Below are 15,497 nucleotides of genomic sequence, written 5' to 3'. Positions count from 1 at the left end.
GCGGTCGCATTGGCTTCCTCCAGCGGGAGCAGGACTAAGAGAACCGTCCCGTGCAGGCAGGTTCAAGACCTTGAATCTTGAACATTTAACCCATCATTTTAAGATTTCTATACAAAAATAGCAGATGAGTGCCGCGCTATGAGCTTGTAGATCTGCTATTTTTCAAAAAATCATGAAAATGTCAACTCAATCAACTCAAATTGAACCATATAGAAGCATAAGTTAAAAAAAACAAAACTATTAGGATTTAGAAAACATTTGTAGAATCCCCAGAAGTAAAGATTTGAGTTACAAATGTTCCTTTAAAAAAATATATATATTCAAAGATTCGCAAAAAAAATCACGATTTAAAAAAAATAGCAGATCCACAAGCTCATAGCGCGGCACTTGGCGCCGCGCTATGCGCTTGTATATCTGCTATTTTTGAATAGCCAAAGTATAAAATAATGGTTAAAGTGTTTAATACACTGACCGGCTTGCTGCAGTTACTGAAGAACTCGGGGTCGGAGATGGGGTCCATGAGGAAGGAGCGTGCAATGTTGGCCCTGAGGCCCTTGGGGGCCTCGTTGGTCATCTTGACCCCGTTCTGGAGCACGGCCACGGGGAAGGTGGGAGACGGGTAGCTGGTCAGCCACAGTCTGAAGTCTGGATGGGTGCTGTCTGGGTTCAGCTCCTGCTCAAAGACGCACCAAATCCTCACTGTTCATTAATCCATTTCCACACTCAGAGTAAGCAAATGTTTGTACAACCTCAGAGTGAAATTAACACTGAGGATTTTACAGTGCACAACGACTCAGTGTTTGGTGTTATATTAACTCAGAGAGTGTACAAATGTAAGAATTATACAGTATGTATTACATTTGTACATTGTTTATTACATGTGTGCACTCTCTTACACTCTGTACACTCGCAGCGCAACGCGTTGTGAGCTTGTAGATCGGCTATTTTCAGCATGCAACCAAGTGTAAAATCAGGCATTACGACGCCATCAAGGCACCGCCAAAATACATTTTAGTCTGAAGATTTAGTCGACTAAAATCTTATATTTAGTCGACTGAAACTAGACAAAAACTAAAACCTTTCAGGTGACTAAAATATGACTAAAATTAAATGTAATTTTATTCAAAAGACTATGACTAAAACTACATCTGCTGTCAAAATCAACACTGCCTAAAGGGCTGTCCTAATAGCCGTCTCACATACAAACAATACAAACAACCTTTTCTTGTGTACTTTCCTCCTGCATGTGTATGCCTTGAGGAGCGGCCTGGTTGAAATGTTGCAACATTACCACAAACAGTACATCAGCGTGTATGTGTGTGCATTCCTTCAGACCTCACAGACTCGCTCTAGAGTGGGCATCCAGGAGGTGGCCAGGTGGCAGTTCTGCAGGACCACCCAGGTGCCCTCTTTAATGCCTGTCTCGATCATTTTCATAGCAATAGGGCCCTGGCCTTGCCCCAGCGAGAGGGAAGTCAGCTTGGTACCAGTGAAGCCCTGGGGAATACAAACATACAGGGGCGCGCGCGCACACACACACACACACACACACACACACACACACACACACACACACACACACACACACACACACACACACACACACACACACACACACACACACACACACACACACACACACACACACACACACACACACACACACACACTTTTACATATAAAGCATTTGCAGGAGCCACTGCCTAAAATCAGCAGTTCTTACTTGTTTGACAGCTTCGATTATATACGCTATTATTAACACTTATACTTAGTGAAGCATGCAGAACCCTTTAATGACAAATGGTTTGGTGTTTAGGTCTCTCTACCTGCTCGTCTCCGAACTTGAGCAGAGCGGCCATGGGGTCGGAGCCGGGGGAGAGGATGAAGATGAGCGGGGCGCAGCAGTGACTGTCACCAAAGGCCTTGCTCAGGTTGAACGGGGGCGCGTCGATGAAGAGTCGTCCCAGACTGTCAGAGACAAACTCCTGCACCATGGGAATGATCTGGTGGGTATAGAGTGACCTTATGAGTACGATTCTTAGTATTCTTAGTAAACATGTTAAATTAGGCTTAAATGTGTGTGTGTGTGTGTGTGTGTGTGTATGTGTGTGTGTGTGTGTGTGTGTGTGTGTGTGTGTGTGTGTGTGTGTGTGTGTGTGTGTGTGTGTGTGTGTGTGTGTGTGTGTGTGTGTACAGAAGCACAGAAATCTGACCTTATCTGGTCTGAGACAGCGGATCACCAACATCTTTTGGAACTGGCCCAGCTTCTCCTGCCACTCACCTGGAAACGGTGTGTGGTGTGGGTTCTGAGGAAGTGAGGATACACACACACTATAGTAATATACTGTCATGGATGTGGAGATTACCGACTTGCTCTTGTGCAGTAATATTTGTATGATATACTTGTAGATTGGCTCTTATCGGCAAGCCACACTAAGCAACACGTATAAATGAAGCTTAACACACTCAAAGACACACTCATAGACACATGATAGACACTCACTGGGCTGTCGTACACCTCCTTCCATTCATCTTTGAGACGAGCCATGTCAGACCGCAGGCCCCCGAAACGTTCCATGTCATCCAGGCGACAGAGCTCGTCCCAGGACTTCTTGGGCAGCCAGGTGCAGGGGTTGGAGTGAGGGTTATGCAGGCCCACGCCACCTGTCAGCAGAAAGCGCCACTCTCCTTCCTCCACCTGGACCGGGGGTTGGGGGGGGGGGGGGGGATGATTTTTCATCACAATCTTCCATACACCTGTCTAGCTCGCCAGTATTTATGTAGGTATGGGACACCCTCGTGATTGAAGCCCGTGTGTAGGCTGACTCCCATAGCATACATTTGCCAGCCTTATTCTCCTGGCTGTTTACATGACTTTTTCTCTGGCAAAACCTGGACATGTTGACTTGTGATTCAGACCCATGACATACCCTTCGAGTACTGTATGTGCACATTGAATTTGACAGAAACGTCAGAGACGCTGTGCGTGTGTGAATGTGAGTGTGTGTGTGTGTGTGCGCGCGCTCGCGCTTGTGCCTTCCTACCAGTTTGTCGTGCATGAGCAGATTGACGTTGAGGCAGAAAGAGAAAAGCAGCTTGTCCTTCTCAAACAGCGAGCGGCACACGTTGACATACAGCGAGTATGTGAAGTGGTCCTTGAGTATCAGGAGCCTGCAGAACACACACACAAACACCAACACACACCGATCATAAACACATGCAGGCAAATGTGCAAAACACACACGAAAGCAAAACACTGGTGCAGGCGCTAACACATGTATGCATGCACGCACACGCAGGCACATGCGCACACACTCACACACACACAAAGATCACACCTAGTGATTAACGTCTCTGCTTTGAGCTTGACCTTTCTTAGTTAAACAAAAGGCTTGATTAGTGTGAGGAAGTCAAATCTAACTGTGTAACATCTAATTCATGATTCTCTCTTTAGTCAGAATGCCTGCAGTAACGGTTCATCTCACCAAGCTCTGTACCACTGGTGATAAACAATAGAGTTTCATTTGACTGCTGACGTTGATTGCAGACGTTGATTGCAGACTTGAAAAAACATATATCTTGAGGTACGAAAATAGCAAATCTACAGTACAAGCCCAAAACGCATTGGCAATTAGAATTATCAGGCTTCAGGGAAATTATTTAGCTTTTCTCCACGGTGCTGCTCACCCAGTGTTGATTTTGACAGCTTTTTTTGTTTGTTTTAGTCATAGTCTTTTGAATAAAATTCCATTTAGTTTTAGTCATATTTTAGTCATCTGATATGTTTTAGTTTTTGTCTAGTTTTAGTCGACTAAATATCATAAGATTATAGTCGAATAAATCTACAGTTGATTCAGTCGACTATAATGTATTTTGGTGGTGCTGTAATGACGTCGTAATGGCTGATTTTACACTTGGTTGCATGCTGAAAATAGCCGATCTACAAGCTCACAACGCGCTGCGTGGCGACGCGTTGTCTTAGTTTTAATCATCGTTTTATTGTCTTAGTTTTAGTCATCGTAGCTTAGTTCTTATTTAGTTTTTGTTTACGTCAGTGAAAAAAGGTAGTCGACTAATATTTTTTGTCATAGTTTTAGTTGACGAAATCAACACTCTGCTCACGTCTCCACCAGGATGTCTTTCTTGTCGGAGTTATCAATTGAGAGGACGAAGAGGTTGATGAACCAGGCGAGCGAGTACTGGTACATGGGCTCGATGTTGGCCAGGTCGGCGATGGAGAAGAAGAGGATGGACGAGTGCACGGCGATGGGCGTGTAGCCCATCCGGGTCTCGTCGATCTTCACCTCCGTGGCCTCGGCGACGGCCTGCTTCTCTGAGATCTCATTGGCGAGCACCTTGGAGGAGGAGAGCACCTGGATGGCCGTCTCGTCCTCCAGGATGTTGCCCTCCGAGGTGGACAACACCTCCAGGATCTGGTCCTCGATCTCCTTCAGCTGTCTGCCAACAGCAAAAAGAAATAAATATAAAGAAAGGTAGGATTTATCATTATTCGACACATCAAATTAAGTTTTTACATTAAACATTCTACATTAATTAGTATTCAACATTTGTGATAACGCCCCCCTTGATTGTTGTCCTAGTCAAATCCACCATCCATCCCGCTCAAGTGAAACAAATAAAACTGTTTCAATGTACATTTTACACAAATTTCCCATAAACTTGTGTTAAATGCACATAGAAGTTAACATATTCTAAACTTGTCGGTGCAAGGTGTGGAGTCACACAACCCGTACAAGTACAGCAGTAGCACTGGCCGCTCAAAAAAAAAAGAAACACCTTCTGTGGACGCAGACCCTGTTTGGCAAGACGTTTCTGATGCCTCACTGTGATGACCAATTTACTAAAACCGGGAAAGCATCTGTGTCATTTTAGATTTTTGCATTGGCTATTTTAGATTCCGTGCCGCGCTGCGAGCTTGGACATTTGCTATTTTTTTACTTCTTTTTTTAAATCTTTATAAATCTTCAAAGTGTGAGAACTACTGCTTTAGAATCGGCCTCTGGACTTACTGGTTTAACAAACACATTCCTGTGACTGGCCTACACTTTCTGTCTCTCACTGCTTGGTGTCCTGTGTGACAAACACAGCAGGTGGAGTGCGCTACCTCTTGTTTTCGGCTCCCTGCAGGATGAGTGCCTGCTTCTGCTCCTCCAGGTCGGGTCTCTCCCGCGCCACCACGATGCCCAGCAGCTGGTCCTGCATGCCCTCCGGAGTGATCATGAAGTTTAGCAGGGTCACCTATACAACACAGGGCCGAGGTCAGAGCACACACATGATACACAAACAAAGAAATATCTGTAATGTCTACATACGGTCCCATCCCTTCTGCATGACAGCTCTCAGACATGTTGTGCTGCTTATTGCCGAGTTAACCTTAAAACAATTGCTTCAGTGCTGCACTTGACATTTCCTACAAGGCGAGATACATTCCCTGTGAAAAGTGCTAAAACTGGGTGTGAGGGGGTGTCTATGTCGTTGTTTTAATAATATCTGGTATCTACTCTCCACCCTAATAAACAAGTGCACTGTGTCGCAGCCTAATTCCATTTCTATTGATGCAGCAGGCTCATTCGGTTGATTAAAAATAGTTTTATCACACACACGTACACGTACACACACACGTACGTACACACACACGTACGTACACACACACACACACACACACACACACACACACACACACACACACACACACACACACACACACACACACACACACACACACACACACACACACACACACACACACACACACACACACCTGCAGTGTATGGCTACTAATGGCAAAACCTTTTCACCGAAACTGTCACGCTCATCCAAGAACACAGAGAGAGGAGAAATGCTAGTACAGCTTGGCATCTGGTGTGTGTGTGTGTGTGTGTGTGTGTGTGTGTGTGTGTGTGTGTGTGTGTGTGTGTGTGTGTGTGTGTGTGTGTGTGTGTGTGTGTGTGAGATGGGGAGGTAGATGGTGGTTTTGTTACACTGCTTTCCCACAAGGTTGTATTGTTGTATGTAGTGCAGCTATCCACTGGGATGGCTTCATTTAAAGACATGAGGTCATGGCAACAAAAGCAATGTACAGTACAGTAGAGCAATGATTAAGACAAAAGCAGAACCATAAATGTCATTGGGATTAGTAGAGGTACAAACAGATGGCACCCACTTTGACAGAGGTCTCAGGTAGGTAGTGGGGGTTGCGTATCTTGGTGGTGATGTAGAAGCGGAAGTCGGGGGCGTACTCGATGGTGGAGTCTCCCAGACGGATGCAGAGGGCACCGCTCTGTTTGAAGGTCTGTTTCAGCAGTATGGGCTCCAGGATGGGGTCCAGCTCTTCCCCAATGTTCTCCAGGAGCACTGTAAGACATGGTTCAAAGCTCGACAGAGTCCAATTTGTGCAATCCTTTTTTATTCGTATCTACTTGTTTAGCTTTTGTACACACACAAATTGCACACACATATACAGTACACACACACACCTGGTGTGCCAAACTGGATGCAGTTCTCCAGGGTGCGTACAAAGTCAGCATCACTCAGCTTGATGATCTGCAGGCCGTTGGCCTTCTCCATGTTCTTCACCCACTTGTTGGCCTGACCCTGGGGATCGATCATCAAGGGCCACCGCCTGGCATTACTGCACGCGCACACACACACACACACACACACACACACACACACACACACACACACACACACACACACACACACACACACACACACACACACACACACACACACACACACACACACACACACACACACACACACACAAACACACATTTACAAGGACAAATCAAATGCATTGCCTTTTAACTGGTCAAACATAATAAAAAACCTTGACCTACTGAAAGACAAAAGGAAAACACAAGCAAAGACAAAGGCGGCACTGACTAGATGATGACAGCGTTGCTGGCCCATAGTAAGGAAGGCTGATGTCGATGCACATGTTGATAACACTCACGAGATGATGATGCCATTGTCTATGGAGAAGCTGTCCGAGGGCAGGCCAGCGATGGTCCAGTCACGGATCTTCACTGGATCTCCCAGAGTGCTCATCAGAGACATGCTGGAAGAGCAGGGAATCTGTTTACTCTGGCATAGCTCCATCCACTCCTCCACCTGACACTGGAGAGGAGAGCGCAGCACACACACGCGCACACACACACACACACACACACACACACACACACACACACACACACACACACACACACACACACAAATTGTCCAAAAAAATGTAATTCCTTCATCCAACGGTCAATACTGAAACAATTTGGTCTGCAGTCTTTCCAGTTCATCATAACGCTCCTTTCCAGTTCATCATAATAATAAACCTTGCCCAAATTTGAAGTTATACGTCATAGATATATGATAGATGACTGATGTCATAAGCTGGCGACACGACACAAAGTCTGAAATCAACATTGGATAGCGTTTCCATGACGATCCTGAGATCCACAGGATTTGAGTATTATTATTTAGAAAAATAAAAACATTTTAAGCACAGTACAGTACAGTACATGTGTATTAGGGCTTTCACGACTAGAGATTTTTAGAGGTCGACTAATTTGACCCAGTGGTAGTCGACTAGTCGACTAATCGAAATTTAAATTCAACAAAAAAAATTACAAAAAAAAAAAATATATATATATATATATATATATTTTTTTTTTTGGGTGGCACTGTTTTAATACCATCCTACTACTATATTACTATTATTATTATCCTCCTGCCCTTTTTTTTATGGCGTTTTAAGGGAAGCGCTTCTGGCACAGCAGCACAGCACCACAGCAGCGTCTCCAAGGATCCCCATTGCCCAATAATAGGCTTTTATTGGGCATGCTTTTGACCCCCTTTTGATAAAAAAATAAAGTCAGGAGGATAATAATAATAGTAAGATGGGCCATTACTATAGCATTAAAAATTACATTTAAAAAACTTCGACTAGTACCAACAAGGTCGACTAGTGGTTATACTAGTCGACTAGTTGACTAGTTGGTGAAAGCCCTAATGTGTATGCGACCACCGGGATTCGAACCCGGTGGTCTGCATGGCAATCCAAAACATATATCTCTCGTCCAAAGGAAAATCCCCCCTGGCCATAGGCAATATCAGGCAATATCTGGACCACAGGCAAGGCTACTATGCTAAATGTACCCCCCTTTCATCACCCGCATCCGGATGAGCCCCCAGTTTAACCACCTGGATATGAACCAGGGTCTCCCACATGGGAAACCAAATATCTACCACTAGGATTGAATCCAGGCGGTTCCACTTGATTAACTGAGACCTTTGAATATGCCCTCCACAGACCTGTCTGTAGCTGGAGGTGAAGGCCCCCAGGTAGGCCACTACAGCCGCAGAGATCAAGATGTCCCCGGTCAGGTTGTTGTACAGCTCTCCCAGGTTGAAGGCCGCCTCGCTCCAGCGTGTCTTCTCTCCGCCCAGGCCTCCGAGCAGCTGTTCAGCTCGCTCCAGCTTCTTAGAGCACAGGTCCACCTGGACGGGACCAACGGCAGAGCAAAAGAAGAAGAAGTCAGCCGGACAAGTCTGGAGGTTCTACCATTATGATTAAATATAAGATGGAGATACTGTGGATGTCTGCTGTGTTGTTGAAGGGTTTGCTGGTCTGGTCCCTGACACTGACAGTGTTCCCTGTTATTTAAAGGATGACGACTTCATCCATTTTCATATAATTGGTCCTCACTAATGCGCATGAAAAATGTTTACCATTTTGTTCCAACGCTGCCTGTGTCTCATAGGAGGGCTGTGGACACTTCAGAAACCCGCCTACCAGTGGCAGGTTTTATTTAAGATTAAGATAAGATTAAGATTATTTTATTAACACACTAGAACAATGGTTTCCATTATAGCATGCTAACTTTCCAGGAATAGAAAGCCTGCAGTTTCTATTAGCTTGGATTCCCCACAGATGATGTCACTGATAGGCAGGTTTCTAAACTGTCCACAGCCCTCTCGACACAGACCAAGTAGGCAAAAATGGAGTCATATTATAATGAGTGTTATGAGGACCAATTATATGAAGATAGGTTTAAAATTGGTGAAGTCGTCCTTTAATGCAAGCACAACACACGCACATGCATACCTGATTCTCCAAGTCGGCCTTCTTGTTTTTGTTAGAACCCAGGGTCAGTTGAAGCTTAGTCAGTTTGTCCTGGATCTCTTTCAGGGCAGCCTGTTTTTTGTGCAGGCTATCCATGGCCACCTTCAGCTCCCCCTCTGCCTGGGCCAGCTTCTCTTTCTTAGGAGCCACCACCTTGGCCACTCTGAAGCACACATGGAGGATCATTTACTTTACCTCCACGGACCTCACACTGAATAATGGTCCAATAGGCTTTGGAATGCTCTAACCCAAGACAATTCGCCTCTCTGGTTCGATTACATCTTAAACATTCCAGTAATTTGTATTTTCACTTGTACTTTTATTACCTTTGTGAAAATAATGTTTTGCACTTTGTAACTCATAGAGACTAGAAAAAGTGCTATATTCATAAAGTTATAATAATAATAATTATGATTAATATTATTAATAGGAGTCAAAACTGTGGAACTTACCTGTCGTAGGAGTCCATGGCAAGAACCCACTTACACAGGCCCTCGGCAGCATTGGACGCGGATCGAATCTTCTCCGGTTCAAAGTCCGGGTTGGTGACGTACTTGTTGCGGATGATAGCGATTAAGTTAGATGGGATGTTGTCCTTGTCGTACACGCGGAGACTATGGAGGAACCTGATGTCTCCCAGGAGCTTCTTGGCTGGGCCCCAGAAGTCCTCCACTTTCCTGCCAGACCCCGAGGGGTCGGGTATGCGGTCAGGCTTGATGCCCTTGAGGATGCAGATGGCCTCCATCACCAGCTTAACAGCTGGGGGCGGGCTTTTCATGGACTTGACCACAGTGATGTCCTGGAAGGGGACACAGGGTTGGGTGTTATCTTTGTCAGGCAGCATTATAACAACTCATGAAACATAAGCAATCTACAGTACAGTATGTCACTCATTCAGTAAGAGATGAGTTTGACCCTAATGAAAATGTTATCAATTTATATGATTGAATATGTTATTATTCCTAATGCATGAAGCCATGTAGAATGAGAGGTAAAACCTAAGTAAAGACATTTGGTACACTGACAATGTGTCATTCTTTCAGGCTGCCTCAGACATGGCTTTGTAAGTCAGGCGCCTTTGGCAGGATAACTCTTAACCATGAAAAACCATGATCAAAAGCACACAGTAACCAATCCACCACGTTACAGATGAGCGAGACATTCTCTCTAAATCAGTGGTGAGTGTATCGCTTTCTCTAATTGAGCGGTGATTGTGTGGCGCGCTCTCGGCCCGAGACTGTGGGACGTGTTTGTAACGTTCCCTCTACCCAGTGGTGGAAAAGGTACTCACATTTTTTACTTAAGTAAAAGTATCAATACTGCAATGTAGAAGTACTCTGTTACAAGTGAAAGTCCGGAATTCAAAATGTACTTGAGTAAAAGTACAAAAGTATTGGTATCAAAATGTACTTAAAGTACCAAAAGTAAAAGTACTAAAACATTTGAAACTAGACGCGTCGCAATTCAGGGCAATTGCAAAGTGTGGTTGCGCCGACGCCGGTCGCGGGTCGCGGCCGCCGGGACTCGAGGAATACGCCTGGAGGAATACCGTCGGAGGCCGCGCGATTCGAATTCGGTGCCGATCGGATCCCGTGTTCGTGACGACGCGTGCCGTTTTGATTTTAGGAAATAGGCCCGTCCCACTAAAGAAACAGGCCCCTCCCACAAATGTAGCGGGCTGATGACATCGTCATGTCACTCCTGAGATCACTTGCTTTTCTTTTTGAGAGAACTGATCCCTCCAAAAATCATGTTTTTGTGTCAAACGGTTACATTTTGCAAATGTGTGGCGTCAAAGTGGAAATGGAAATGCTTTTGGGAATTTGTTGAGTAAACCACCCTCGACATGTGATTTAAATTTGGGATTGACCGGACGTTTCGTTCGTGATTTCTGTCATTTTTGGTAAAACAGGTCCCTCCCACTAACTTTGGAAGCCATTTACGGACGAACGGTAAAGACTATGAAAATGCCGTTTGGATATGTGTACCGCATGGGCCCAGAGATCATGTGTACCGATTTTTGTGACATTTGGACAAAATATTTGGGAGGAGGAGCTAAAAGTGTGTTTTGAAGAAAATTCAAAATGGCGGACAATCTATCCAGACGGAAATGGGTGTGGCCTATATGGGGAGTTGCGTCGTGACCCAAGGAATCCAGGGGAAATTTTGATTTTACGATCTACGGTTCAAGGGTTATAGGCCAAAAGGTAAAGTGGGCTGTTATAGCGCCACCATGTGGTTGACTGGTGTGATTCTTTTTTTAATAATTTTGCAATAAACTATTAACCTTCCCTCCAAGTCTTGTAACTGTAGCCCTTACGGTTTCCGAGAAAAAAATACTTGAATGGGAGTTTTTGCAATTCCCATTAAAGGGAATGGGGAAATTTAATGCACTAATAAATCAATATCAAAAAATCTATCCAGACGCAAATGGGCGTGGCCTATATGGGGAGTTGCGTAATGACCCAAGGAATCTAGGGAAAAAATGTTTTTGATTTTACGACCTACGGTTCAAGAGTTATAGGCCAAAAGGTAAAGTGGGCTATTATAGCGCCACCATGAGGCCGAATGGTGTAATAATTGTTTCAATAATTTGGCAATAAACTATGAACCTTCCCTCAAAGTCTTGTAACTCTAGCTCTTACGGTTTCTGAGAAAAAAATACTTGAATTTGAGTTTTTTCACTTTTCCATTAAAGTGGATGGGGAAATTTAATGCACTAATAAATCAATATCAATTAAACTATGCAACCAATCTCTCAGCCTTATGCAAGTGCACGATTCCCGGTCAGACCGGTCATTTTGACATATAGCACTAAATTGGGGAAAATAAACTGTGGGAGGAGTAGCGGCCCGAAATAAAGTTTATCTTGAAATAAATAACGCGGGTACTATAGTCTGGTCCATTCGGGCAACCACACTAAATAGCAGATCTACAAGCTCACAACGCGTCACGACGCGTTGTGAGCTTGTAGATCGGCTACTTTCAAATAGCGTAAGTATAAAATAAAATCAAAATTGTACTTAAGTACAATACTTGAGTAAATGCACTTAGTCACTTTCCACCACTGCCCTCTACCTGTGTGCTGAGAGTATCCAGCGCGGCCATGGCTGACTCCAGGATGGGCATGGCTATGGCCAGGTCGGCGTCGCACTCGTCCTTAATGGCCTTGGCCGCTGTGGCCTGCTCGTTGGCCACGGCCTCGTCCACCTTCACCACCTTCTCCGTGGCGGCCACCTCCGCCGACTCGTGCTCGATGACCGCCATCACCTCGTCCACCTCCCGGCTGGCCTCGCGCAGCTGCGGCTGCAGGGCCTCCAGCTCCACCTGCATGGTGGCCACGTCGGCCGCGGCCGCCTCCAGCTTCTGGAGGCCCACCTCGTAGCGCCGCTTCAGAGTCATCACCTCCCTGGGTGAGGAGGAGCAGTGTTGATTTTGACAGCTAATTTTGATTTAGTTTTAGTCATAGTCTTTTGAATAAAATTCCATTTACTTTTAGTCATATTTTAGTCATCTGAAATGTTTTAGTTTTTGTCTACTTTTAGTTGACTAAATATCATAAGATTATAGTCGACTAAATATCATGAGATTATAGTCGACTAAAATGTATGTTGCCGTTGCCTTAATGTCGTAATGGCTGACTTTACACTTGGTTGCATGCTGAAAATAGACGATCTACAAGCTCACAACAGTTGTGAGCTTGTAGATCTGCTATTTTCAGAGTGCAACACCCGAGCGCAGCCAAGCATAAAATGACTTGTCTTTTAGTTCTACTGGATCTCTTCTCCACTAGTCCCTCACTAACATTTTAGTCTAGTTTTTATTTGTTGACGAAATTGTCAATATATTTAGTCTTAGTTTTAGTCATCGTAGCTTAGTTTTTATTTAGTTTTCGTCAGTGAAAAAAGGTAGTCGACGAACATTTTTAGTCATAGTTTTAGTCAACAAAATCAACACTGGTGAGGAGGGAGGGCCAGAGGTTAACGTGCGCGCACGCGCGCGCATCTCTGTCGGGTGAAAACCTAAGGTAGCAGATCTACAAGCTTGTGGATCTGCTACTTTTGATACTTTTGTGTGATGCTGTAGCGTGATCAAGTAGGGCATTAATTTGCGAAAAAACACAAAAACTTGGAGATAAGAGGTTTCTGCCCGATAGCAACGCATATTATGCTAAAGGTGCGGTGTGTTATATACTTTGTACAAAGCAACACTGTTGAATTATCAAGACAGACCAAGAAGCCCAGACCCAAACTACAATACCCCAGGGGCAACAATTACTGAAGATGACCCCGTACAGGGAACTCTTACGTTCTTTTCCTCTGCAGCAGAGCCTTGAACGTGGAGATGAGCTCCAGGTAGGAGGTGGGCGTGACGTAGTTGTGGCGCTGCAGCTCAGCCATGAAGCGCTCTGACAGCTGGATGGTGGAGGTGTGGAAGCTCTTGCACATGCCGATGCAGCCGGCACGCAACTCGTCCTTCATCTCGATGTCCTGCAGGAACCGGGAGGCCACGGCCTGCAGGGCGTCCTCTGGCCAGCTCTGAGAAGTACAGGTGCAAAGTATGACAACACTGGAGGGGACACACTGTACCACACACATACTTGTTGTTGTGCACAGTTGTAAGTAAGCCTTGCCGAGCCCTGAGCCTATCTCCTGTTTCCTTAGCGTGAGGCAGCTTAATGTACAGCCCCTGGACATGACGCTAGTATATCGCAGGGACTTACGCAACCGGCTTGATTACTGATGATTTAGATAAAATAAATGTCATGCGGACAAGAACAATGACCTCCTCATCCTCACAAGGATTTATTATCCTTGTGTGGAATTGTGTTACTTAAAGGGGCAGCGGTTCCGGTAGGAGATACAAGGGAGACTCTCTGTGTCTCCTACCGGAACCACTGCCGGTCATCAAATTATTGGCTTAGGAATGCGAACAAAAAAATATATATATATCCATGAATTCAAGTCTCCATGGGTTAACTAATCGATAGGAAAAAATAAATTTTGGGGGTGAACTATCCCTTTAAGGGGAGTAAAACATGGTTGTGTCGCTCCCCCCCTCCACACACAAACACACACCTGGAACCAGTCAATAGTGCAGCAGTTGATGAGGGCGGGGAATTGTCTGAGGCGGCTCCTGAAGGCGTCTCCGATGGGACTCATCGCCAGCACCACGTGCAGCTGGGCGCGACAGCGCTCCACGAACATGTTGAACAGGGCCAGTGGGCCGCCGTCCGTCTGCTTGTCACGCTCCCGCTGCCGGTCCAGGACCCGCATGCGCTCACAGATCTCCTGCTTCTCATCGGGCGCAAACAGGTTGGGCACCTGGCAGCATGGGGAGATGTGTTTCACCCACAGTTCATGGAATCACACGTAGAGAGAGTTTTCCACTGTATACTTTTGAACAGTATATAGATGCTTACACTTACACACTTATATACAGTGGTGGAAAAAGTACTGCATTTTTTCACTTAAGTAAAAGTATCAATACTGCAATGTAGACATACTCTGTTACAAGTAAAAGTCAAAAGCACAAAAGTATTGGTATCAAAATGTACTTAAAGTACCAAAGTAGAAAGTACTCATTACGTAGAATGTCCCATTTCACAAGTTTTCAAATGTATATCGGGCTGAAGTGGTTAATGTGTGTTTTGTAATAATATAAAAATGAATAACTAGTAACTAACTACTTTTGAAGTTTTCAAAAAGTTGCAGAGGAGTAAAAGTGCAATATTTGGATCCGAGATGTAGTGGAGTAGAATACTGCAAATTGGAAATACTCCAGTAAAGTAAAAAATACCTAAAAATTGTACTTAAGTACAGTACTTGAGTAAATGTACTTAGTTACTTTACACCACTGCTTATATAGAATACTTGGAATACAAATGTGTACATTTGTAACGTCATTTCTTCTTGTATCATTCCCTATCCTTTCTTTCCATCCACTAACCTAACAATCCATCCATCCATTCACTGATTCAAATCATTAACTTGACTTATCCATCAATTGTTCCATTTCCACATCCTTCCGTCCAATCATCCATCCATCTGTTCCATCTCTGCTCCATCACTCCCCCACTCCCCTCACCTCGCCGGTGTTGAGCAGGTTGCTGACGTCCTCCAGGAAGGACTCCATCTTGATCTGCGTGTCGGTGAACAGGAAGACGCCGTGCGCGTCGCCCTGCGTGGCCTTCCTCATGATGCACTTCAGGTCCTCGCGCCACTCGGCCGTCCCGTAGCTCTTGGAGATCTCCACCTGGAACAGTGTTGATTTTGACAGCAAATTTTGATTTAGTTTCAGTCATAGTCTTTTGAATACATTTCCATTTAGTTTTAGTCATATTTTAGTCATCTGA

General features: G+C 44.8%; 1 protein-coding gene across 1 annotated transcript in view; it reads right to left on the bottom strand.

Annotated features, from left to right (window-relative positions):
• The window catches only part of dnah7 (dynein, axonemal, heavy chain 7), a gene marked incomplete at its 3' end in the record, with an annotated part of 72,609 nt that overhangs the window by 14,435 nt on the left and 42,677 nt on the right, over positions 1 to 15,497 (bottom strand). The window contains exons 39-56 of the mRNA XM_084067228.1: positions 15,230 to 15,397; positions 14,221 to 14,466; positions 13,451 to 13,680; positions 12,221 to 12,551; positions 9,595 to 9,941; positions 9,125 to 9,305; positions 8,332 to 8,517; positions 6,980 to 7,143; positions 6,498 to 6,652; positions 6,185 to 6,375; positions 5,126 to 5,259; positions 4,123 to 4,458; positions 3,045 to 3,171; positions 2,504 to 2,698; positions 2,214 to 2,306; positions 1,827 to 2,003; positions 1,336 to 1,497; positions 473 to 673 (exon numbers count right to left, since the gene is read on the bottom strand). Coding sequence (XP_083923354.1) covers positions 473 to 673; positions 1,336 to 1,497; positions 1,827 to 2,003; positions 2,214 to 2,306; positions 2,504 to 2,698; positions 3,045 to 3,171; positions 4,123 to 4,458; positions 5,126 to 5,259; positions 6,185 to 6,375; positions 6,498 to 6,652; positions 6,980 to 7,143; positions 8,332 to 8,517; positions 9,125 to 9,305; positions 9,595 to 9,941; positions 12,221 to 12,551; positions 13,451 to 13,680; positions 14,221 to 14,466; positions 15,230 to 15,397 — 3,624 coding nt within the window. The remainder of the gene's footprint in view (positions 1 to 472; positions 674 to 1,335; positions 1,498 to 1,826; positions 2,004 to 2,213; positions 2,307 to 2,503; positions 2,699 to 3,044; positions 3,172 to 4,122; positions 4,459 to 5,125; positions 5,260 to 6,184; positions 6,376 to 6,497; positions 6,653 to 6,979; positions 7,144 to 8,331; positions 8,518 to 9,124; positions 9,306 to 9,594; positions 9,942 to 12,220; positions 12,552 to 13,450; positions 13,681 to 14,220; positions 14,467 to 15,229; positions 15,398 to 15,497) is intronic.

This window comes from Gymnoscopelus microlampas (assembly GCF_963454915.1).
Source record: "Gymnoscopelus microlampas genome assembly, chromosome: 9".
NCBI lineage: Eukaryota > Metazoa > Chordata > Actinopteri > Myctophiformes > Myctophidae > Gymnoscopelus > Gymnoscopelus microlampas.
The sequence above is the reverse complement of the archived record's forward strand: the minus strand, read 5'-3'. Positions and strand labels throughout refer to the sequence as shown.